This window comes from Dendrobates tinctorius, unplaced genomic scaffold, assembly GCF_039654945.1.
Source record: "Dendrobates tinctorius isolate UK_male_01 unplaced genomic scaffold, ASM3965494v1 ptg000143l, whole genome shotgun sequence".
Classification (NCBI taxonomy): Eukaryota; Metazoa; Chordata; class Amphibia; order Anura; family Dendrobatidae; genus Dendrobates; species Dendrobates tinctorius.
In genome coordinates this window covers 12,297,601-12,322,481 of record NW_027361810.1, presented here as the reverse complement: position 1 = coordinate 12,322,481, position 24,881 = coordinate 12,297,601, and the positions used below count along the sequence as shown (strand labels likewise).

Sequence of the window (24,881 nt, the reverse complement as noted above, 5' to 3'; positions counted from 1 at the left end):
TGTGCGCGGTCCCACCGTCGGCTGATAACCACAGGGGGCTGCTGCACCTTCCCGGACCCTTCACCTGGTGTGTCGGATTACTCACTGGATGATTAGAAGGATCCAAGGTTAGATGGGAGATTAAATGGAAGGACTGAAGAGTCTCGCCTCATGGACACCGTCATGGTATGGCTCTGTATGGTGGTGATCTGGAATCTATGTGCATGAGGTTTCTGCGCTGGCGCCAAGTTTTTGCGGTGATTGAGGTTCATTGCTCCGTTTGGAGGCAGATCTATCCCCATAGGGTATATACGCAGCAGATTTTCCATCCGGAGTTACATATGCGGCAAATGCCCGTCATAAACACTGTACTGCTACATAATGCCGAAATATAATGGCGCCTGAGGCTTCAGAGGTTCGGTTCAGTAGGACACAGTGGATCTGGGGCTCATGCACCGTTATGGGCAGTCTGGATATCTGATGCTTCAGATTTTGCATTGAGGAGCGCAAAGGGTTAATTGCGGCAGATTCCATGATGTATTAGAGCGGGAAGCACATTACTTTATGGAGACGATGTACAGACACATATAGCCGAGGAATAAGGAGCGGTAGACACTCCGTCTGCCCCTGTGCATGCTGCTGTGTGTGAGCGACGCGGCCATGTGCACGACCCTCATAGTCATATATGTGCAATGTATGCCGACCGGATCTTTTCTGCTCGCACCTGCAGAGGCTCGGGCAGAACAAAACATATAAGTCAATGGCCGTCAGATGTTCCCAGTGTCCAACGTGTAATACTTTATCATTACAGCTCTGCTACATCATTACAGCTCTGCTACATTATTACTGTTCTGCTACATCATTACAGCTCTGCTACATTATTACTGTTCTGCTACATCATTACAGCTCTGCTACATTATTACTGTTCTGCTACATCATTACAGCTCTGCTACATCATTACAGCTCTGCTACATCATTACAGCTCTGCTACATTATTACTGTTCTGCTACATCATTACAGCTCTGCTACATCATTACAGCTCTGCTACATTATTACTGTTCTGCTACATCATTACAGCTCTGCTACATCATTACAGCTCTGCTACATTATTACTGTTCTGCTACATCATTACAGCTCTGCTACATTATTACTGCTCTGCTACATTATTACTGCTCTGCTACATCATTACAGCTCTGCTACTTCATTACAGTACTGCTACATCATTACAGCTCTGCTACATTATTACAGCTCTGCTACATCATTACAGCTCTGCTACCTTATTACTGTTCTGCTACATCATTACAGCTCTGCTACATCATTACAGCTCTGCTACATTATTACTGCTCTGCTACATCATTACAGCTCTGCTACTTCATTACAGTACTGCTACATCATTACTGTACTGCTACATCATTACTGTACTGCTACATCATTACAGCTCTGCTACATTATTACTGCTCTGCTACATCATTACAGCTCTGCTACTTCATTACAGTACTGCTACATCATTACAGCTCTGCTACATCATTACTGTACTGCTACATCATTACAGCTCTGCTACATTATTACAGCTCTGCTACATTATTACTGCTCTGCTACATCATTACAGTACTGCTACATCATTACAGCTCTGCCACTTCATTACAGTACTGCTACATCATTACAGCCCTGCTACATCATTACAGTACTGCTACATCATTACAGCTCTGCTACATTATTACAGCTCTGGTACATCATTACAGCTCTGCTACATTATTAACTGTTCTGCTATATCAACACAACTCTGCTACATTATTACAGCTCTGCATTATTATTACAGCTCTGCTACATCATTACAGCTCTACTATATCATTATAGCTCTGCTACATTATTACAGCTCTGTTATATCATTACAGCTCTACCATATCATTATAGCTCTGCTACATTATTACAGCTCTGCTACATCATTACAGCTCTGCTACATCATTACAGCTCTACTATATCATTACAGCTATGTACATTATTACAGCTCTGTTACATAATTACGGCTCTGTTACATCATTACAGCTCTGCTACATCATTACAGCTCTGCTATACCATTACAGTTCCACTCTCTCAGTCTCCAGAACATTAAGTCTCCTCAGTTACGGGGTGAAATATCCTCGCCACCCTACCTGCTTCATCGGGAAGGTCGTAATGGTGGGTATAATAACTTCTCCCCAATTTTGTCAAAAACAGATACATTAGCACAATACTTAGCTGTCGCTCTGTCATCCCCCAATCAGCCACAGACCTCTGAACATACGTCCTCCTTCCTCTCGACTTTCCGACTGCCGGATCTGGTTGCTTTCCGGCACGCGGTTCATCTGGCTCATCCTCTCGATCCGCTCAGAACTTTCTGCTACATCATCTGTGAGGCCGGTGTCCATGCTCTCACGGGGAAGTTTCCTCCTTAATTCTGACCAAGAATGGTGGATATCGCTGGGCACCTGTAGGGGCAGCGCCGGGGGGTCCCGTCCTCCCTCGTACCTCCCATAGATAAGCCTCCGGGTTCCATCTGGCCTGGTGTGGGTGGCAGCGAAGACATGCTGTGATGGGTTCCTCACACGGGTCAGGTCCTGATAGCTCGGCTGTGCAGAGGCAGAAAGAGGTTCACGTGAGACGTTTGGGGATATGATATTTTGATCCTGCGTCAACCTGATGACGACAACTTTACTGGATTCACATGTGGAGGATCCGATGTGGATTTTACCTGCGGATTTGTAGAAGTAAAATCCACAGAGGATTGCAGCACAGGACAAGATGATGAAATCTCATCCACGCTGCCGAAATCCACAGCCCCAATTCTGCAGCAGTTTTCCCATAGATTTCCACCCATGGAGGTGGAATCCCACGGTAAATGAGTAGCACAATCCACAGCAAATTAACACAAGCAGATTTTGTTATGGATTCGCCACGACAGAAATGGACCAAAGGGGGCGTTTGCCCTACTGAAAATAGAGGCTGGAAAATCCAAATTGCGGGAATTCTGCAACAGAAATCCGAGCGTTTATCTGGGGAATTTGGATGTGACTTTCCTGAACATGGGCCACATAGACACAGGAGAGCAGGAATCCCTTGTGTGTGTGCTGTGTATGGGAGGCATCATATTAACCAGTCTCTCCCCACCAGCTCAGAGACAACTGAAAATTAGCAACAGAGCCAGCAGAGGGGAAAACTGGTAAAAATGCCGGATACAAGTCAAGTAATGGCCATAAATAGTGTTATTCCTCGTGTGCACACAGAACAGCTTATTCTGAGCAGTCACCTGAAATGACAGGTACGCATTAACTCATCATAGCATAACAATATGCTCTAAAATGTTCCTAACATATCCCATAGGTCTCGTAAAAATACAATTCTGGTCCTGTGTAGTCACCACTAGAGGGAGCTCACAGTCTATACTGTATTCAGTAAGCTCCTGAGCTCCCCCTAGTGGTGACTACACTGACAACTTCACCATTTATCTCTATAGCTTTGTGCCGGGATTATAGTTTGGTATCAGAGGAAAGGAAATGGAATTCCTATAAAAATATATAATGGAATTAAGTAAAACGGAATAATGGACCTGTAAACGAGAGAATCGCTATTATTGCAGCTACGCATTCTTATTTATAAGGCTATTATTCTAATGATAGCTTGCAAGACCTTTAGAAGGATCCAGACGGGTGGGATTAAAGACACATTTACTCGTTTTCCTATGAAATATTTCAGTATGAAGCAGACGGCGTATGTGACATGTATCACAAATGTTCTCCATTGTGTTTTTCCATGATGGCGCGTCTCAGCAGAAAGTGATGCAGCGGCAATGACTCATCCGGAGATTATCTGACTTCTGTCTGCACATTGGAAGCCTCAGATCTCCCCGGAGTCACTTCACAACAATATGTTCTGTAATCTGCAGACACTCCGCCATTTACTGTGCATTTACTAACTGCGCTTGGTTGGTTTTTAATTTGAGTGATGGAGGAAAGATACAGAAAGTCAGAAGTAGACGGGAAATGGGGAGCAGTATATAGAAAGAGTGTAATGTTACTCCATAGCGGGGGCACTCGGAAATTCAACGAGTTGACAATGAAATGACTTTAATATTGCCTAAACTTTAAAGGTCCCATATGTAATCTAACAGAATAGTGAGTGCAGCTCTGGAGTATAATACAGCATGTAACTCAGGATCAGTACTGTAATATATGCACACAGTGACTGCACCAGCAGAATAGTGAGTGCAGCTCTGGGGTATAATACAGGATGTAACTCAGGATCAGTAATGTAATGTATAAACACAGTGACTGCACCAGCAGAATAGTGAGTGCAGCTCTGGAGTATAATACAGGATGTAACTCAGGATCAGTAATGTAATGTATGTACACAGTGACTGCACCAGCAGAATAGTGAGTGCAGCTCTGGAGTATAATACAGGATGTAACTCAGGATCAGTAATGTAATGTATGTACACAGTGACTGCACCAGCAGAATAGTGAGTGCAGCTCTGGAGTATAATACAGGATGTAACTCAGGATCAGTAATGTAATGTATAAACACAGTGACTGCACCAGCAGAATAGTGAGTGCAGCTCTGGAGTATAATACAGGATGTTACTCAGGATCAGTAATGTAATGTATGTACACAGTGACTGCACCAGCAGAATAGTGAGTGCAGCTCTGGAGTATAATACAGGATGTAACTCAGGATCAGTACTGTAATATATGTACACAGTGACTGCACCAGCAGAATAGTGAGTGCAGCTCTGGAGTATAATACAGGATGTAACTCAGGATCACTAATGTAATGTATGTACACAGTGACTGCACCACCAGAATAGTGAGTGCAGCTCTGGGGTATAATACAGGATGTAACTCAGGATCAGTAATGTAATATATGTACACAGTGACTGCACCAGCAGAATAGTGAGTGCAGCTCTGAAGTATAATACAGGATGTAACTCAGGATCAGTAATGTAATATATGTACAAAGTGACTCCACCAGCAGAATAGTGAGTTTAGCTCTGGAGCATATTAAAGGATGTAACTCAGGATCAGTAATGTAATGTATGTACACAGTGACTGCACCAGCAGAATAGTGAGTGCAGCTGTGGAGTATAATACAGGATGTAACTCAGGATCAGTAATGTAATGTATGAACACAGTGACTGCACCAGCAGAATAGTGTGTGCAGCTGTGGAGTATAATACAGCATGTAACTCAGGATCAGTAATGTAATGTATGTACACAGTGACTGCACCAGCAGAATAGTGTGTGCAGCTCTGGAGTATAATACAGGATGTAACTCAGGATCAGTAATGTATGTACACAGTGACTGCACCAGCAGAATAGTGAGTGCAGCTCTGGAGTATAATACAGGATGTAACTCAGGATCAGTAATGTAATGTATGTACACAGTGACTGCACCAGCAGAATAGTGAGTGCAGCTGTGGAGTATAATACAGCATGTAACTCAGGATCAGTAATGTAATGTATGTACACAGTGACTGCACCAGCAGAATAGTGAGTGCAGCTGTGGAGTATAATACAGGATGTAACTCAGGATCAGTAATGTAATGTATGTACACAGTGACTGCACCAGCAGAATAGTGAGTTCAGCTCTGGGGTATAATACAGGATGTAACTCAGGATAAGTATACAATGACAGAGTAAATATAGGATGTTACCTGTTCAAGACAATCCTGCATTAGCCATAAAGGAGTGCTGCCATGATGTACATTGATGTAATACTTTGAGGTTCAAAACTGGTGACAGACCCCCTTTTATCTGTTAGATTTCTACCTGCAGCCACCACTAGATGGAGCTCACTGCAAAGTTTATTAGTAATGAGAGTGCGGTATGATCAGTATTCAGTAAGCTCATGAGCTCCCCCTAGAGGTGGCAGCAGATTGTTATAATCTGCAGCACATTGAAGCAGAGGATTTACAGCTCTGTGTCAGAAATGGAGCCCTGTATATCACTATAAAGTTATATTAGGAAACTAATCAGAGCAGAATACTGAATCCATGTGACCCCTCTCTCTTACTTTGCAGCCCCTCATCCCTCCATATATCCACTACGTACAATGCCATAGCCAGCACTCACCTGAGAATTGGCTGACGGTAGAGTCAGCAGGAAGTAGGTTAAGTAGCGATCCAGCAGAGGAGACGTGTTCTGCTTGAAGTTCCCAGGAAGCCTTTGTGGCAGAGGAGAAGAATCGGATGAAGAGACCCGGGGTCTGAAGTAGTGCAGGGCATCAGCCTGATTACTCCATCTCTGCAGTGAAATTGGACCGGCCCCTGTAAGGCGCTGAATGGCGGACCGCCCAGGAGAAAGGGGCAAAGAAGACCTGACATGGAAGGGATCATACATGCATTTAGTAACAGGTAACCAACATGGAGGTAAAATGTGGCTGTCGGCAACTGTCAGCCCAGAGAAGACCAAAGGCTCGTGATCCTTGTGTAAGAGGGTCATAAATGACCCCAATGCATGCAAGCATTGTCTGTATGACTAATATCGGCCCATAAGAGATAATACTAGAGCTTCCATGCACACCAATATCACACTAGCTTTAGCAGCAGCTGCCTGACCCGGCTTACCTGTCCTCATCCAGGAGGTCAAGTGGCTCCAAGGACTTGTGCTGGGGGATACGTCCCATCTCATGAGCCATGACACGCTGCGTTACATCATCCTTCCAGGACAACCCTGCAGCCACAGGGACAAGGAGACAGCAAAATGCACATCCATTACCGAGATTACTCCTTAATTGGGTCTGTCCCCGATGGAAGAGTAGGGTCACCTGTCGGACACGTCTTCCTATTCACAGCATCGACTATTACAGCTAATGCATATTCTGCATATGGATCTGCAAGACATCTGCGATAATGAGTAGAAATAGCGGCAGCGGTTCACAATCTGAGGCTGCTGAAGAACTACAACTCCCAGCATGTCCAGAGATTATCGGATCCATAACGTAAAGCTTCTGGGCACCAAAGAAAAGTCTATACCTGTCCCCCAGCTCCCATGCTATTGCCTTACTATGGGGCGGGAGGGCGATATAAAATGATATAAAATGTATAAAATGTCTCCTGTAATTAGTGATGCCTGTCACAACAGGAAAGGGAGACATCGAGTGGTAAGAAAGCGAATCCCCGAGGCAGCCATGACCCTGGCCGTCAGTCACACAGTGTGAGGTGTGAACCCGTCATGTCTCACTTTTAAGAGTTTTCATGACCACCGACCTTTCGCCGTGAGTCGACGAAGCATCGCCTGCAGCTGCGGCGTCACCTGGAACTGGCCCACGTCCCTTTCGGACCGATCGCGGCACTGACCAAACAAACCATCTGGAATAAAGAAGCAGAATATTAAACATGCATAGAACTCGATGTCTAAGGAAAATGACTACAAATCATAAAGTGTATACACATGTATCGATTTATGTAGGTAATGACTATATAAGGTATCGTCCATCTGTCCGTCCATCTCTCTCTATATATATTAGGGGTATATAAATGGTTTTATATCATTATATCTCTTTTTTATCACTTATCAAAATAAAAAGGGCCAATTTTCTGTATATAAATAACACAAAAACTTACTTGTAGCATCATGTTCTATTGCGAAGATATCAGCATTTAACCTCTTCCCGTTACGGACAATTTTTTTTTTTTTTTTTGGTGCTTTCATTTTTTTCCTCCCTTTACTCTAAGTGCCATACATTTTTTTCTTAATCTTTTTCTTGACATAGCCGCAGCAGGGCTTTATTTTTTTACAGGATGAGTTGTTAGTTTTTATTGACATCATTCACTTTACCATAGAACGTACTGAAAAATGGGTAAAAAATTGCAGTGAAATGGTGGAAAAAAAAAACACAATTCCGACATTGTTTTTTTAAATTTTATGCATTTTATTTTCACAGTGTTTATCGTGCATTAAGAATGACATGATTCTCCAGGTGAGTACAGTTACTGCGATACCAAACTTACATACGGTAGTTTTTTTCTATTATTTTAGTGGTTAAAAGAAATTCAGTCATTTGTAAAAGTAAAAAAATAATCATTTGGTATGTGTCTATTATAATATTATTATTAACTTCTGCGTCAGGGTTTGTTTATTTTCTGAAATGACATTTTGTTGATGCCGTTTTGAGCGACATACTTCATTTCGAGCGCCTTTTATTGCATTTTTTTAGAGTAATTGCAGCAAATAAAAAAACAAAAATTCTGGCATTTTTTAGCTTTGAAATGTTTACTGTATTGGTTAAATGCTTTTATACTGTGATAGATTTTACTTATATGGACACTAAAATACCGAATATGTTTATTTGATTTATTTTTAAATTAAGGAACTTTTATATATTTTTTTTAATATTTAAAATGTATACATTTGCCCCTTAATGGACTTGAACCTGTAATCTTTTGCCAATGTCATGGAATTACAGCTGATAGGAAAAATTAAGGTGTCTTATGATGTCCAGTCAGTGGCTGGCTTACCAGGAGTACCAAGATGGCAGACATAGCGGCGATGGTGACCCATTGACCATAAAATGAAAGCGGTCTCTAAAAGGTTAACACTTATAGTCAGATGCCAGGTGTATAACACAGCCAGCAACTGCCCTGCGTGGAGCGGGCTCAGCTCCTGATCCCGTGACATACACCAGAACCTGCTACAGGATGTAAGAGTATGTCATATAAAGGGAAGGGGTTAATAATGTGAAAGCCTTTTTGTAGTATCTTACTCCTATGCTGAGATATCATAGTTTAAAGTTACACATCCCGCCCCCCGAGGCTGCACTACTGAGAGACTCTGATGGCAACATTCTGTTTTCTGTTCAGCGTTGTCACGGAGACCTTGTAAGAATTCAAATCACCAGATACATCAATATCTGCAGCCACCTGGCACGAGCGGTGGCAGTTATGTTACATGTTGGTGTTTCCATGACAACAAATCAGAATCTTGTTGTCCCCAGAATCTTTAAGTAGTGCAGCCTCGGGCTTTGGGCCGGTGACTTCAAGTGTTCATATCTCAGCAGAGAAGTAAGATATTAATACGCGGCTTTCACATTATTAATATTCATTGCTTCGCCGCTCTTCTGCTTGGTCTAATTAAGATTTCTACATCTTTAAAGAACACAATACAATGGTGTAAGGACAAATTAGTTTGTGACATCATTTGCCTGTGTCCAATATCTAGCAGAAACCAGAGAACTTTGCTTTTCTCACTCCATGATACAAAGTATGGGGACACCAGAAAATGTAAAATATTATATCCTCTATGTGGATCAACAGGGAAGCCCCTTTCTTCTCTATGAGGGTCGGTTTTATTTGGGCCCTTTATGGCAATAGGATGTGAGCACTGCATTGTGTTATTATCTGATCACGTCATAGCGGTAATCCTATGGTTCTGCTATCCGGCCACTGTATGCCAGTACAATCTGTGCACTATGCAGCAGAATGGTGGGACTGTTTATTAACTTTCTGGCTGGGGTGAAAACTACGGAAAAACTTCTAAATATAATGTAGCACAAAGTTCTAGGCCGTATGATTTCAGTTTTAGGTGGAGTTGTTCTTTGGCCAATTTTATATAGATTTTCACGCTTGGGTCCAGGACACTTACCTTGTACACAAACCTCCTCCTTGGTGCAAAGCCGCAGATCAAAGAGACAGCCTGGAGAAAAGGAGCGAGAAGAAAATTCTGTGAGAGGTAAAATCTGCACAATGGGAAGATATCATCATTGTTTTGGATCTGTAGCTTCATCATAGATAAGGTCAGCGAGTCCTGCTCCCCCTGCCAAGTCATAGAAAAAGTCTGTGAGTCCTGATCCCCCTACCCAGTCATAGAGAAAGCCTATGAGTGCTGCTCCACCTACCAAGTCATAGAGAAAGCCTGTGAGTCCTGATCCCCCTACCCAGTCATAGAGAAAGCCTATGAGTGCTGCTCCATCTACCCAGTCATAGAGAAAGTCTGTGAGTCCTGCTCCCCCACCCAGTCATAGAGAAAGCCTGTGAGTCCTGCTTCCCCTATCCAGTCATAGAGAAAGCCTGTGAATCCTGCTCCCCCTACCCAGTCATAGAGAAAGCCTGTGAGTCCTGCTTCCCCTATCCAGTCATAGAGAAAGCCTGTGAGTCCTGCTCTCCCACCCAGTCATAGAGAAAGCCTGTGAATCCTGCTCCCCCTACCCAGTCATAGAGAAAGCCTGTGAGTCCTGCTTCCCCTATCCAGTCATAGAGAAAGCCTGTGAGTCCTTCTTCCCCTATCCAAGTCATAGAGAAAGCCTGTGAGTCCTGCTTCCCCTATCCAGTCATAGAGAAAGCCTGTGAGTCCTGCTTCCCCTATCCAGTCATAGAGAAAACCTATGAGTCTTGCTCCCCCACCCAGTCATAGAGAAAGTCTCTGAGTCCTGCTCCACCTACCCAGTCATAGAGAAAGCCTGTGAATCCTGCTCCCCCTACCCAGTCATAGAGAAAGCAAGTGAGTCCTGCTCCCCCTACCCAATCATATAGAAAGCCTGTGAGTCCTGCTTCCCCCATCCAGTCATAGAGAAAGCCTGTGAGTCCTGCTCCATCTACCCAGTCATAGAGAAAGCCTGTGAGTCCTGCTTCCCCTATCCAGTCATAGAGAAAACCTATGAGTCCTGCTCCCCCACCCAGTCATAGAGAAAGTCTCTGAGTCCTGCTCCACCTACCCAGTCATAGAGAAAGCCTGTGAATCCTGCTCCCCCTACCCAGTCATAGAGAAAGCAAGTGAGTCCTGCTACCCCTACCCAATCATATAGAAAGCCTGTGAGTCCTGCTTCCCCCATCCAGTCATAGAGAAAGCCTGTGAGTCCTGCTCCATCTACCCAGTCATAGAGAAAGCCTGTGAGTCCTGCTCTCCCACCCAGTCATAGAGAAAGCCTGTGAGTCCTGCTCCCCCACCCAGTCATAGAGAAAGCCTGTGAGTCTTGCTTCCCCCATCCAGTCATAGAGAAAGCCTGTGAGTCCTGCTCCATCTACCCAGTCATACAGAAAGTCTGTGAGTCCTGCTCTCCCACCCAGTCATAGAGAAAGCCTGTGAGTCCTGCTCCCCCACCCAGTCATAGAGAAAGCCTGTGAGTCCTGCTTCCCCTATCCAGTCATAGAGAAAGCCTGTGAATCCTGCTCCCCCTACCCAGTCATAGAGAAAGCCTGTGAATCCTGCTCCCCCTACCCAGTCATAGAGAAAGCCTGTGAGTCCTGCTTCCCCTATCCAGTCATAGAGAAAGCCTGTGAGTCCTGCTCTCCCACCCAGTCATAGAGAAAGCCTGTGAATCCTGCTCCCCCTACCCAGTCATAGAGAAAGCCTGTGAATCCTGCTCCCCCTACCCAGTCATAGAGAAAGCCTGTGAGTCCTTCTTCCCCTATCCAAGTCATAGAGAAAGCCTGTGAGTCCTTCTTCCCCTATCCAAGTCATAGAGAAAGCCTGTGAGTCCTGCTTCCCCTATCCAGTCATAGAGAAAGCCTGTGAGTCCTGCTTCCCCTATCCAGTCATAGAGAAAACCTATGAGTCCTGCTCCCCCACCCAGTCATAGAGAAAGTCTCTGAGTCCTGCTCCACCTACCCAGTCATAGAGAAAGCCTGTGAATCCTGCTCCCCCTACCCAGTCATAGAGAAAGCAAGTGAGTCCTGCTACCCCTACCCAATCATATAGAAAGCCTGTGAGTCCTGCTTCCCCCATCCAGTCATAGAGAAAGCCTGTGAGTCCTGCTCCATCTACCCAGTCATAGAGAAAGCCTGTGAGTCCTGCTCCCCCACCCAGTCATAGAGAAAGTCTCTGAGTCCTGCTCCACCTACCCAGTCATAGAGAAAGCCTGTGAATCCTGCTCCCCCTACCCAGTCATAGAGAAAGCAAGTGAGTCCCGCTACCCCTACCCAATCATATAGAAAGCCTGTGAGTCCTGCTTCCCCCATCCAGTCATAGAGAAAGCCTGTGAGTCCTGCTCCATCTACCCAGTCATAGAGAAAGCCTGTGAGTCCTGCTCTCCCACCCAGTCATAGAGAAAGCCTGTGAGTCCTGCTCCCCCACCCAGTCATAGAGAAAGCCTGTGAGTCTTGCTTCCCCCATCCAGTCATAGAGAAAGCCTGTGAGTCCTGCTCCATCTACCCAGTCATAGAGAAAGTCTGTGAATCCTGCTCTCCCACCCAGTCATAGAGAAAGCCTGTGAGTCCTGCTCCCCCACCCAGTCATAGAGAAAGCCTGTGAGTCCTGCTTCCCCTATCCAGTCATAGAGAAAGCCTGTGAGTCCTGCTTCCCCTATCCAGTCATAGAGAAAGCCTGTGAGTCCTGCTTCCCCTATCCAGTCATAGAGAAAGCCTGTGAATCCTGCTCCCCCTACCCGGTCATAGAGAAAGCCTGTGAGTCCTGCTTCCCCTATCCAGTCATAGAGAAAGCCTGTGAGTCCTGTTCCCCCACCCAGTCATAGAGAAAGCCTGTGAGTCCTGCTTCCCCTATCCAGTCATAGAGAAAGTCTGTGAGTCCTGCTTCCCCCATTCAGTCACAGAGAAAGCCTGTGAATCCTGCTCCCCCTACCCGGTCATAGAGAAAGCCTGTGAATCCTGCTCCCCCTACCCGGTCATAGAGAAAGCCTGTGAGTCCTGCTCCCCCACCCAGTCATAGAGAAAGCCTGTGAGTCCTGCTCTCCCCACCCAGTCATAGAGAAAGCCTGTGAGTCCTGCTTCCCCCATCCAGTCATAGAGAAAGCCTGTGAGTCCTGCTCCATCTACCCAGTCATAGAGAAAATAATTACATATGGGAAAAACTGGTTTAATCTATACATATTCCTTATCAAAAGGATACTCTCAAAAGTATTGAATCATAGAAATACGGACTATTAGAGAGTCATTTTTAGTCCAAGAAATCCAAGATACCAAATCGTATATCATAAAGAACCAGAATAAATGATCCATACCTTTATTTCATAGTACAAAAAACACCAACAATAAATTCACAAAGTTGTAAAATGTAAACGTTGCATGAACAGGCGGGCAGCTTTATAACCATGTCTGCAATGGTACGCAAAACCATTAAGGTAAAGACAAGTACTTCCACTCATGAAAAATATATACATTTCACAACAAGAAAAAGTGCATTGTATCTGGAAATAAATGTCTATTTAAAGCATGGCTCTGGGGAAAAGAGATCAATTATTATAAGTTTCCTGTACAAATACGCAATGCATGTCTATTGTGGAATAAAACACCCACAAATGTAAGACTCCTATTCCACCCAAAAACCCAAGTGATGCTTACCCATGATAAATGCGTTTACCAAAGCGCAATTACCCCGACGCGCGTTTCGCTGTTGCTTCCTCTGGGGGCAGTGCACATTGTGTTGAATAAGCCCTCTTTAAATCACCCATCACAAGATGAACAACCAATCATCAGACCGTTTACAGCTGTATCACATTATGTCTAAGTGTCCTTCACACCCACGTCATCACTGCGCCAACTGGCGCCTCTTACCTTGCGCCATCGGCGCGATGATGTATCATAAATTCCCCCATATTCCCGTCTCATATAACGCGACATGAACGGGGGCGGGGTTATCTGAACATGGCAAGGAAGGCATTTCCTCTATTGCAACGTCACGTCCTGTGACGCGAAGGGGCAGGGTCATCACAGCTCACCGTGACATCCTGTAACAGGGCCATGTTAACTGATGGATCCGGCGCCGCGTCCCCGGATGTGTGGAGGTGGAACATCCACAACGAGACATCACATCAGGCGTCAAGGGATGGTGACTGGGGAATCAGTATTCCATCCATCACCTATATTGCCCACCCCTTAAAGACGTCATCAGCGACACCCACTGAAGGATGACCGTCAGCACACATCTCCCGCAGCGTCCATAACAACCCAATCAGCACATTCCCAGTTAATATTATTCCCTCTACGACAACAGGAAAAAGGTGCAGAGGATAGCACGTATAAATTTACAACGAAAAGCCTGTGTCCTGCTTCCCCCATCCAGTCATAGAGAAAGCCTGTGAGTCCTACCTTACCAACCAAGTCATAGAGAAAGTCTGTGAGTCCTGCCTCCCCACCCAGTCATAGAGAAAGCCTGCGAGTCCTGCTTCCCCCATCCAGTCATAGAGAAATCCTGTGAATCCTGCTCCACCTACTCAGTCATAGAGAAAGTCTGTGAGTCCTGCTTCTCCCACCCAGTCATAGAGAAAGCCTGTGGATCCTGCTCCACCTACCCAGTCATATATAAAGCCTGTGAGTCCTGCGTCTCCCACCCAGTCATAGAGAAAACCTGTGAACCCTGCTCCCTACAGCCAGTCATAGAGAAGCCTGTGAGTCCTGCAGACCTTATCCACTAAAGTAATTGAAGGCATTTTCATGATGAGTTTGTACTGTACATAGAAAGACCTCAAAATCATTCAGAGTGGGAGAGAGACGCAGGATTCACAGGCTTTCTGCGACGCTAGACACTACTCATGGACTTACTGTGAGGCAGGATAGTCAAAAAGTCCGGGGTCAGTACCAAGAGGGCTCATAACAAAGGGAAAAGCATAGTCACAGTCCAAGGTCAGAGTATCAGGAAGGTAGTGGATCAAGACAAAGGAGTGAGTCAAACGGATGGTCAAAAAGTAAATCCAAGGTCGGCAACGGAGATCAGGATACAACTCAAAAGCACAGAGCAAGCACACACCACTTGAGCAAAGCTACAATTGGCAATGGTCTGACCATTGTCATAGTGCTAAATAGCCCTGTAATCACCCAGAATGGATGACACCTGGAGGAGATCCTACAGACCCAGTCAGATTGGAGAGCTGAGCCGCAATGAAACACCTTAAAATTTATTCCAACCACTAGATTGTCCTTTCTCCCTGACTGCTGGTTTCAGGGTTGTAGGCAGAAAAAAATGTCAATTCTATCCCCAATTTCCTACAAAATGCTCTCCAGAACCTGGAAACAAATTGCACCCCGCTATCAGATACAATGCTCAGAGGGGTCCCATGCAATCTCAGCATCTGATTAATAAATAACCTGGAAAGTGCGTCAGCATTCAGTAACCCAGAAAACGGAACAAAGTGAGCTTGTTATCTGAACCAGTCAACCACCACCAAAATAACAGTCTGCCCTCCAGACAGAGGCAAATGTGTGATGAAATCCATGGACAGATGAGTCCATGGTCTTTCTGGAATTGGCAATGGAGCCAATTCCCAAGCAGGATGGTTATGATAACTTTAGCACGTGCGCAGACTTCACAAGGGGATACAAAATCATTAATATTATTAAGCATGGATGGCGACCGATGACCCTAGGAAAACCACTCAAGACGGCATCATGAAACTTCTGTAACAGACATAATCTTAAATACACAGGTGCAAATAATTTGGACCCTGGAGCGGCAGAAGGAGCCAACGACTTCACAGATCTCATCCTTCAACTCAGAGGTTACCACAGAAACCACAATGCCCTTAGGGATGGAGGATGGAGGTTCTGAAGGAGAAACCTAAATCAAGGTTGCATGATAAGTCATCAGCCCTCATATTCTTGAACCCAGGTATGAACGGGATCGAAAAATTGAATCTAGAAAAAAACAGGAACCACCTGGCCTGTCTTGGGGTTAGATGTTTAGCTGATTCAATATAAGCTAAATTTGTATGATCCATCACAACAGTGACCTGATGAATGGCTCCCTCCAAAATATGCCTCCATTCTTCAAAAGCAAGTTGGTCAGAGTTTAGTAACCTTGAGCCAAGACTTCCCCTACCCCAACCGCTTCCACTTCTCACGATGGAATGGGTTCTGGAGATTTGCTTGGATTAAAACTGGAGCAGACATGAAACACTCTTTCAAGTCACTAAAGGCTCAAATAGCATCCGACGACCAAACTTTAAGGTTCCCCCTCTTACGTGTGAGGTCAGTAAGAGGTTTGACGATCTGTGAAAAACCCCTAATACATTTTCTATAGTAATTGGTGAATCCTAGACAAATGTTGCAAAGCTTTTGGGTCACGAGGTTGAACCCAATCAATTATGGCCTGCACCTTCCCAGGATCCATCTTAAGCCCTTCAGCCGATACAATGAACCCCAGGAACGATATTTCTTGGACAGAGAAAACACAATTTTCCAATTTAGCAACCAAAGAAGTTTCCTTAAGCTTTTGTTAAACAAAATGGACATGTTCATAGTTAAAGTCCAAATCGAGGAAAAAATTAGAATGTCATAAAGGTAAACCGCAAAAAACCTTCCAATACCGAAAAGATATTGTTCATAAAGTTTTGAAAGACTTCTGGCGCATTGGTTAACCCAAAATGCGTGACAAGATTTTTAAAGAGACTCTCAGATGTTAAAATACCCATTTTCCACTCATCACCCTTCTGCATACTTATCAAATTATAAGCCCCTCCAAGGTCCAGTTTAGAAAACCATTTAGCCCCCATAAGCTGATGATAAAGGTCGGGGATGAGTGGAAGTGGGTAAATATTCTCAACTCTATTTTTGTTTAATTCAGGGAAATCGAGGCAAGCGTGGAGAAAAAAAAAAACAGCATCTACAGGAAGGGAGGAAGGACGGATAAGACCCTTCCGTAAACTTTTGATGACATATTCTTTCATGACGGTCCATTCAGGACCCGATAAATTACACAGGCGAGTTTTAGGCAACTTGACATCAGAGATATGATTAATAGTGTAATCATAAGGATGATGGGGAGGTCATATCTCTGACTCTTTTTCTTCGAAGTCTTTCAGGTTCCCCGGCAGACCCTCCAGACTAGCAGAGCAAATTTGTACAGAACTAAGACGTTTCTTACAACAATCCACTGAACAAAATCCTTCTGACACCAATCGATAACCTACAGCTCTCCCTGAACTGATCTTTCTCCCCTGAAGATTTATCAGGGAGGGCAACTACTGGTTCAGGAAAGACCAACTGTACATCACTGAGTAGATAATCGGCTCCTGTCTATACAATCCGTTTCTGCCCAGGCCATGGTTCCTCTCTCACTACCGCGCTTATGTAAGCCACCTCGGTATGGTGGTTACCCTGTGTTGTGTCACGGGTTTTTGAATCAGTGTCGTTTGCATTTTGAGTTTTTGCCGCAGCATTACCCCACCGATCGTGCTAAAATAGCTTTTATAGTTTCTCACTTGGGCCTGCTCCTAACGGTCCCTGTATAGGGGTCGGTTCCACCTGGCAGCTCGCCCGGGGACCCTCGGTGCCATGGCCCAGAGGGTCCACTCCTGGAGTTTCCGGCTCCAGACCATCCACGCTAACAGTATATTCAGGCCATGGACCCCGCTGGTACTGCGGCTTCCGTCCAAAAGGAGCTGGCGTTCCTCCGGGAAAACCAGACTAGAATTATGTTATTTCTCAAGTCCTTGGAGTCCTGTTTATCTACCTTACAGTCCTCTGAGCCTGGGAATGCTGTCCAGTTGGCCAGTCTCCATCAGGAACTCGCGCAGCAACGCGACTCCCAGGCCCAGATTATCAACTATATGTCGTCAGTAGATAATCGGCTCCTGTCTATACAATCCGTTTCTGCCCAGGCCATGGTTCCTCTCTCACTACCGCGCTTATATAAGCCACCTCGGTATGGTGGTGACCCTGTGTTGTGTCGCCGGTTTTTGAATCAGCGTCGTTTGCATTTTGAGTTTTTGCCGCAGCATTACCCCACCGATCGTGCTAAAATAGCTTTTATAGTTTCTCACTTAGAGGGGAAGGCCCTTGCATGGGTTAATCCCCTCTGGGAGCGGGATGACCCACTCGTCTCTCAACTTTCTGTCTTTTTGGACACCTTCCGTAAGGTGTTCGACGAGCCGGGTCGCCTCGATTCCACCACCGAGTCACTCTTTAATCTCCGTCAAGGTACTCTAACAGTTGGACAATACGCAATATGTTTTCGCACCTTGTCCTCCGAACTTGGTTGGAATAATGATGCCCTCGTAGGGGCCTTTTGGCGTGGTCTGTCCAGCTGGAGCAAAGACGAACTGGCGGGCCGAGATGCTCCTACCATTTTAGAGGACCTCATCTCTCTCGCGACACGCATTGATTTGCGCTACCAGGAGCGCACCCGCGAGTCAGCCAGAGAAAGAGGGGCCTCCCGCCTCTTCTCTTCCACGCGCAGTTCTTTCCATCCGTTACCCGAGTTATCTGCAGTAGATCCGGTACCCGAGCCTATGCAGGTGGATCGTCTCCAGATAGCTCAACGGTGTCGGGTGAAGAGGCAGGCACAAGGGCTCTGTTTCGATTGTGGGAATGCCTCCCACTTCCTACACTCATGTCCCAAGAGGCCAGGGAAGTTTCTCCGCCTGGGACTGATAAGTGAGCTCTCCTCTGGTGTATCTGATTCCTCTTTACCCCTGATCGTGCCTGTGCCCCTGAATTTTGCTTCCGAGAGTTGCACTGTGAAGGCTATTGTGGACTTTGGTGCAGTGGGTAACTTTATTAGTCTCGAGGCAGTTAAGAAGTTTCGGATTCCTGTCAGATCCCTGGAAACTCCTAGGTCGGTAGTTCCGGTCGACGGTAAGCCCTTGCAGGACACAGTTAACCAGGTCACTGAAGAAGTAGAGTTGCAGATTGGCACATGTCATCAGGAGCGGATCTCCTTCCACGTATTGCCAACTTCGGCTCATACCCTTCTTCTTGGTCTTCCTTGGTTACGAACTCATGGGCCGACCCTGGACTGGCAATCCGGTGAAATACTCCGTTGGGGACCGTCCTGTCAAAAAAGTTGCCTGCTGTCCGTTCATCCGAAGAACTCTGCTTGCTCGTCTTCGGCGGTTACAGGTCCACCGTCCGCTAACCGGTCTGTGACGTGTGACATTCTCGTGAAGTAGGCTGAGATTCAGTCCCCACAGCCGTCAAGCAAACGGTCTGTGACTTGTGACATTGTTGAGATGGGGGCTGAGAGTCAGTCTCCACATCTGTCAAGCAACCGGTCTGTGACTTGCGACATTGTCGAGAAGGGGGCTGAGAGTCTGTCTCCACATCTGTCAAGCAACCGGTCTGTGACTTGCGACATTGTCGAGAGGGGGGCTGAGAGTCTGTCTCCACATCTGTCAAGCAACCGATCTGTGACTTGCGACATTGTCGAGAAGGGGGCTGAGAGTCAGTCTCCACATCTGTCTCGTAACCGGTCCGTGGCTTCCGTCAAGTTGACATCCCAGCGCCCGGGGGAGACCTTTGTGGCTAAAGGTAACCGTAAAGGTGTGTTATCCTGGGGAAATTCTTCTCCGGTTGCCGGCCATGTTGGTGTCAAGAGGACACTCTCCCGTTTATCCCACTACTACTGGTGGCCGTCTATTGCTCACGAGTTCTAAGACTTTGTGGCTGCTTGTCTGTCCTGTGCCAAGAAGGAAGTTCCCAAGCAACCATCCTCCGACAGCTCTTAAGGCTGAATTGACTTTCAGTAACCGCACCACCGCTTCGGCCTCCAAGCATGATCAGTGTGCCTCTGCCGGTTTGTCCTGTCTTGGGCGCACCTGCCTCCGACTCTCTGTCCGTGGAGTTCTCCAGACCAAATTTTCTCTTGGAGAGACTTAGGATCAGATAGGACCACATGCAGATGGGAGGTACCTGGATCCCGCTCCTAAAGATAAGGTGCGGTTTTCCAGACCTAGAAAGAGGGGGCGTAAGGGAGGGGGTACTGTCATGCCGTGCTCACCAGGAGGCGGGGCTACGGTCCCGACGTCATTCTCTCCGGTGTCGCGCCCGCTCTGGGTTTTCGCCTCCTCCATGTCACGCTGGAGCGTTCCTGTCCTCCAGGCCTCGGGGCGGTCCTCTCTATGGTAAAGGAGGACCTGACCCGGAAGCTGTGGTGGTCAGGTGCTTCTGGCTAGAGGAATAGACCCGGAACCAGTAGTAGTCATGTGACCTCCCCCTATGGGAGGTGCCTGATTATTGTTGTGCTTCCTGGCTGTGTGTGTTCTCAGGTCCTCTGCTCTGTCTTGTATTCTATTGTGCTCTCACTCGTTCTGAACTCTCACTTGCTTCATGCTCAGTTGTGCCTCCTGGCACACTCTCGTATCCTGTCCTCTGTCTCTTGCTCAGTCGTGCCTCCTGGCACTCACTCCGTCCTGGCATGACTGCTGCTCTACTCACTCCGTCCTTGCACGCGTCCTGCTTTGTTTACCTCTGGACGTATTACTCGCTACACGCTATACGTGCTCACGTGTACCTGTCTCACACTATCCTGTAGTTAGCGCACTTCTGTGTACACACCTGGAATTCCTAGTATCCAGTACCGCCCTTCAGCCATACTCACCCGTGTCTCCTGTGAGCCGTCCCTCTCGGTACCGGCTACCGTGGTACTCGAACCTCTGGGCCTGCTCCTAACCGTCCCTGTATAGGGGTCGGTTCCACCTGGCAGCTCGCCCGGGGTCCCTCGGTGCCTCGGTGCCAAGGCCCAGAAACTCCAGGAGTGAGTTTCCGGCTCCAGACCATCACACGCTAACACATTCCCTATGTCTTTGGAGTGTGGGAGGAAGCTGGAGAACCCAGAGGAAACCCACGCAAACATGGGGAGAAAATACAAACTCCTTTCAGATGTTGTTCTTGGTGGGATTTGAACCCAGGACCCCAGCGTTGCAAGGCTGCAGTGCTAACCACTGAGCCACCGTGCTGCGTACAATTGGCAATTATCTGACTGTTGTCAGAGTGCTATATAGCCCTGTAATCACTCAGCATAGGTGTCACCTGGAGGAGATCCCACAGATCCAGCCAGATAGTACGGCTGAGCTGTCATTCACAATACTCACCCCTCAGCCTCAGATTGGGCACTAGAGCTGTCACTCACAATCCTGACAGCTCAGCCAGCCCTCGATCCCATACGGCAGCAGAGCTGTCATTCACAGCATCCCTAGAAAACTGTGAGTGGTGGAATTGTGACAGGACCTGGACTTGGAGCAGGACTCACAGGCTTTCTCTATGACATGGTGGGAGGAGCAGGACTCAGAGGCTTTCTCTATGACATGGTGGGAGGAGCAGGACTCACAGGCTTTCTCTAGCGCTGACTGGGAGGAGCAGGACTCACAGGCTTTCTCTATGACATGGTGGGAGGAGCAGGACTCACAGGCTTTCTTTATGACTTGGTGGTAGGAGCAGGACTCACAGGCTTTCTTTATGACTTGGTGGTAGGAGCAGGACTCACAGGCTTTCTTTATGACTTGGTGGTAGGAGCAGGACTCAGGCTTTCTCTATGACATGGTGGGAGGAGCAGGACTCACAGGCTTTCTTTATGACTTGGTGGTAGGAGCAGGACTCACAGGTTTTCTCTATGACATGGTGGGAGGAGCAAGACTCACAGGCTTTCTCTATGACATGGTGGGAGGAGCAGGACTCACAGGCTTTCTCTATGACATGGTGGGAGGAGCAGGACTCACAGGCTTTCTTTATGACTTGGTGGTAGGAGCAGGACTCACAGGTTTTCTCTAGCTCTGACTGGGAGGAGCAGCACTCATAGATTTTCTCTATGAATCCTGGCAGCAGTTTTACATGAAAACACTGAATGAACCCATAGAAAACTCTATCGATGTCTCTGAATTCAGACCGTCTTTCTGTATCCTGTGCTGCCCTCTGGGAAGGACCTGACAGACACGTCTTCTCCTACCTGTATTCTATAACCTGCTATCCTCCCCTATCTTTACACGAATCATCCAGCTTTACTTCTCAGTTTCCTCTCACATACTACATTATTGTCACATTACTGACCTTTTACTTCACTTCCTATCTTTCCTCCGCACACTTCTCATTTCCTTTCCTTTCTTCATATACATACTCCAGATTTGTTCCCGTTCTTGTACATTGATGCTTTTTGTCCCTTATCGATACATTATCCACAAATTACCTCTGCCCCATAAATGTTCAGTGCCACAATAAGTCTAGAAAAATATTCAGAATTGAGAGTCCTCAGTTTTTCTATCTACTGGCTAACACAGTACAAAGATATACATCTTTCCTGTATCGCAATAAGTCTATGCACTGCTGTCCACCATACTTTACACTTCTTAGTGTCTCCTTATGTACTATATACTGCGCGTCCTCTCTCCGCACCTTTCCTTCTCACCCCTTCACAAGCTCTCATCTATGGCTGAAGATCCTTTTCTCATCCACAACAAACCACAAAATACCAGAACGATCCTTCAGTTCCATCATAATTGCATGTATCCAGATCAACAAGGCAATGAAACCAGAACCTGATGGGAAGAGAACGGCTAAAATCCTCAGAGACCATCCGGCTGAATTACCAGAGCTTCTTCATATGTCAGTAAATTCCCATCTCCACTTGACGTAGCAGATGATTGCCCTTACTGACGTCAGCGTGGGCTCTCAGATAATTGTGAGGCGGGCAGAGCAAGATCCAGGAGAACAGGAATACAATATTTCCCTGGTCTACGATCCATCAGTGCATGCTATAGTACTACAGGGCGCAGATTCAGCTCTGCTACATGTTACACCAACCATAACCATACAAACCCGAGCTCAGACTCTACAGGCTGTAGAATAACCTGCATTAGACTCTACTATTGATGAACGCCGCTGTGCGATAACTCGCTACATCTCCTCATAGATTTGGCACCAAGCCCCCCATGTAAGACTTCGGGGGATAATTCATGGTGGTTATTATCACCCACACAAACCAAAATACAAGCCGATCGTAAAGGCCATCTTCAATATTTGAAGTGGGATGAGTCACAGGAGGAAGAGGGGGTGGAGAACCAGGCATGAGTAACGTCAGTGTCTGAATCAGCGTACAATGCATGCACATGGCATATATATAATATCTGTAGACGTATTATATAGAACCAATCCAGATATAGGATCCAGCATATACTGTGCTGTAGGAGGGGGTGGGGGACCTGAATGTGCTTGGAGGAGATGTTTTTCATGTTTAATTCATATTTTATATTAATAATGTCACTGATAAATGCAGATCAGAGATGATGGGATGAGTAGTAATGCATGCGAGATGCATCTATTTAAACCATGAGCTGGACATATAACTGTGGAAGGATTACAGACAGATTTTAGAATTCTGGTCTTACAGCAGCAAAAGGCAAGAGATTGGGGGTCTACTGGTGTCCAATCCCAAGCAAAGTAACTGCAAATAAGTATAAAGATTATGCAATAACTCAATGGGTTTTATAGCAATAAACACCTGCAACTTTCTAATTTACCTTATTTCCCCTCTATTCCCAAGATCACTGCTTGCTGTCAGTGAATAAAGATATTAATATTTAAAGATGCTGAAACCTGCACAGATCTAAGGCTGAGGGTTTGTTAAACCTATATCCAGTCTAGACTTTCTTTTCAGAACTAAACACAGCAGTAGCACTAATCTCTCTTCTGGCCTGATAGTTTGCAACAATGTATCAGCGCAGGTGAAATGTATCTGTGGCGCCCCTGAGGCTCAGTCGCCACAGAGGTACTGCACCTTCTCCTAAGGTGTAGTGCCCCACCAACTAGGTAGGTTGGGAACTCCTTTCCACACTCCAACACCTGCATCCCACACACAGGATAGTTCAGCAGGGACACCTAGCAGCTTCAGGCTGGGGGTAGCAGAGAACCCTTCGTGGAACCCTGCTTCGTAACATGAGATGTGCTGGGAGGTGGGTGGAGTTAGTATAAAAGAAGGGGAAAGTTGACGATAGTAGGTCAGTCTGACGGGAGGTCAGGCGAGAGAAGTTCAGTTCTGAAGTTCAGTTATGAGTTCAGTTTGAGTTCAGTTTAGAAAGAGAGTGCTGCAGCTGCCTCAGTGATCTGAGCCAGCTGGCATGGGAAAGAGAAGAGAAAGAGAAGGACGTAGACCTGCAACCTAAGCTTCCATAAGAGAGAGAAGGAACAGTGCGGAACGAAGGAGTCAGAGAACAGAGAGGAGTTGTGGGTTGAGAGAGTACCCTGCCTATAGGTTCTCAGCGCAAGGCCGGGGCCCGGTCCCCGAGGTTGTATGGACACTTATGGTTCTGCAGCAGACACCGGTGGAGTAGTTGGCTGTAAATGCACTACTCCCATCCAAGACTTGGGACACAACAGCAACCGATTTGCGAGCCAGGACTCTGAGAGGAGTCCCCGATACAGGCTACAGCTGTCTGTCATACAAGTAAGGTTCTAGGAACATCTGACAGGAGGAATTCCAGAGAACTACGGTACTGGAGCACTTCACATTAAAAGGCGCAATAGAGGAGTCGTTCAGGAAAGGTACATGTTGGCGGAGTGTTGGAGAGAAGAACCCTGACTTGCCCGGGAGGTTGATTGAGTCTCTACCCCGGAGGACACGGCACGGAGGCGGGCACCAGTGGGTACCACGAACTGTGAGTAAAGCTTTGAAACTGCAAGCCCTGGTGTCCTCCATTCATTCGTCGCTAACACCTTCAGCACCGCTACATCTGGGTACCAGCATCTATACCATTCTGCGCCTCTCCTCATCCATTGCACCTACACTGCCCTGGGACTACAGCTCCACCTGTGAGGAGCTACACCATCTTTGCTGCACCACACCATCAGTCCCAGCAGATCTGCATGCAGCGTTGGCTTAACATCTACCTTGCCAAACACCACGGGTGGCGTCACGAACCATTCAATTAAACCTTAACACCATTAACATCACCACCATTGATATTGGGCGCCCAGGGGCCACGGACCGGGTCACCGCTGCTGTGACACATCCCCGACACCGGCCCGATACCGAGTACCCCGCTGCCCTGGGTGTGAGGGGCGACCCATATCAGCCTAAAGAACAATAGAAATGCCAAATCAGGACACAACTGCAGTGAATTCTCAGTGTTACCTGCACTTACATATTTTCAGCCTATGATATTGAACTTGACTGTTTCCATTCACTGAAAACAAAGATCTTAAAATGAGGAGGTATGTCGTGGAGTCTCAGCCAAGTTTCAGCTTTTCTATTTTTTTTTTGATGCAGCCAGGACAACCC

General features: G+C 46.4%; 1 protein-coding gene across 2 annotated transcripts in view; it reads right to left on the bottom strand.

Moving 5' to 3' along the window:
* Positions 1-24,881, bottom strand: part of PTPRN (protein tyrosine phosphatase receptor type N) — an 83,922-nt gene that overhangs the window by 46,746 nt on the left and 12,295 nt on the right. For both annotated transcript variants that reach the window (XM_073545465.1, XM_073545466.1), the window contains exons 2-6: positions 9,594-9,644; positions 7,220-7,321; positions 6,578-6,683; positions 6,084-6,327; positions 2,252-2,588 (exon numbers count right to left, since the gene is read on the bottom strand). In XM_073545465.1, coding sequence (XP_073401566.1) covers positions 2,252-2,588; positions 6,084-6,327; positions 6,578-6,683; positions 7,220-7,321; positions 9,594-9,644 — 840 coding nt within the window. The remainder of the gene's footprint in view (positions 1-2,251; positions 2,589-6,083; positions 6,328-6,577; positions 6,684-7,219; positions 7,322-9,593; positions 9,645-24,881) is intronic.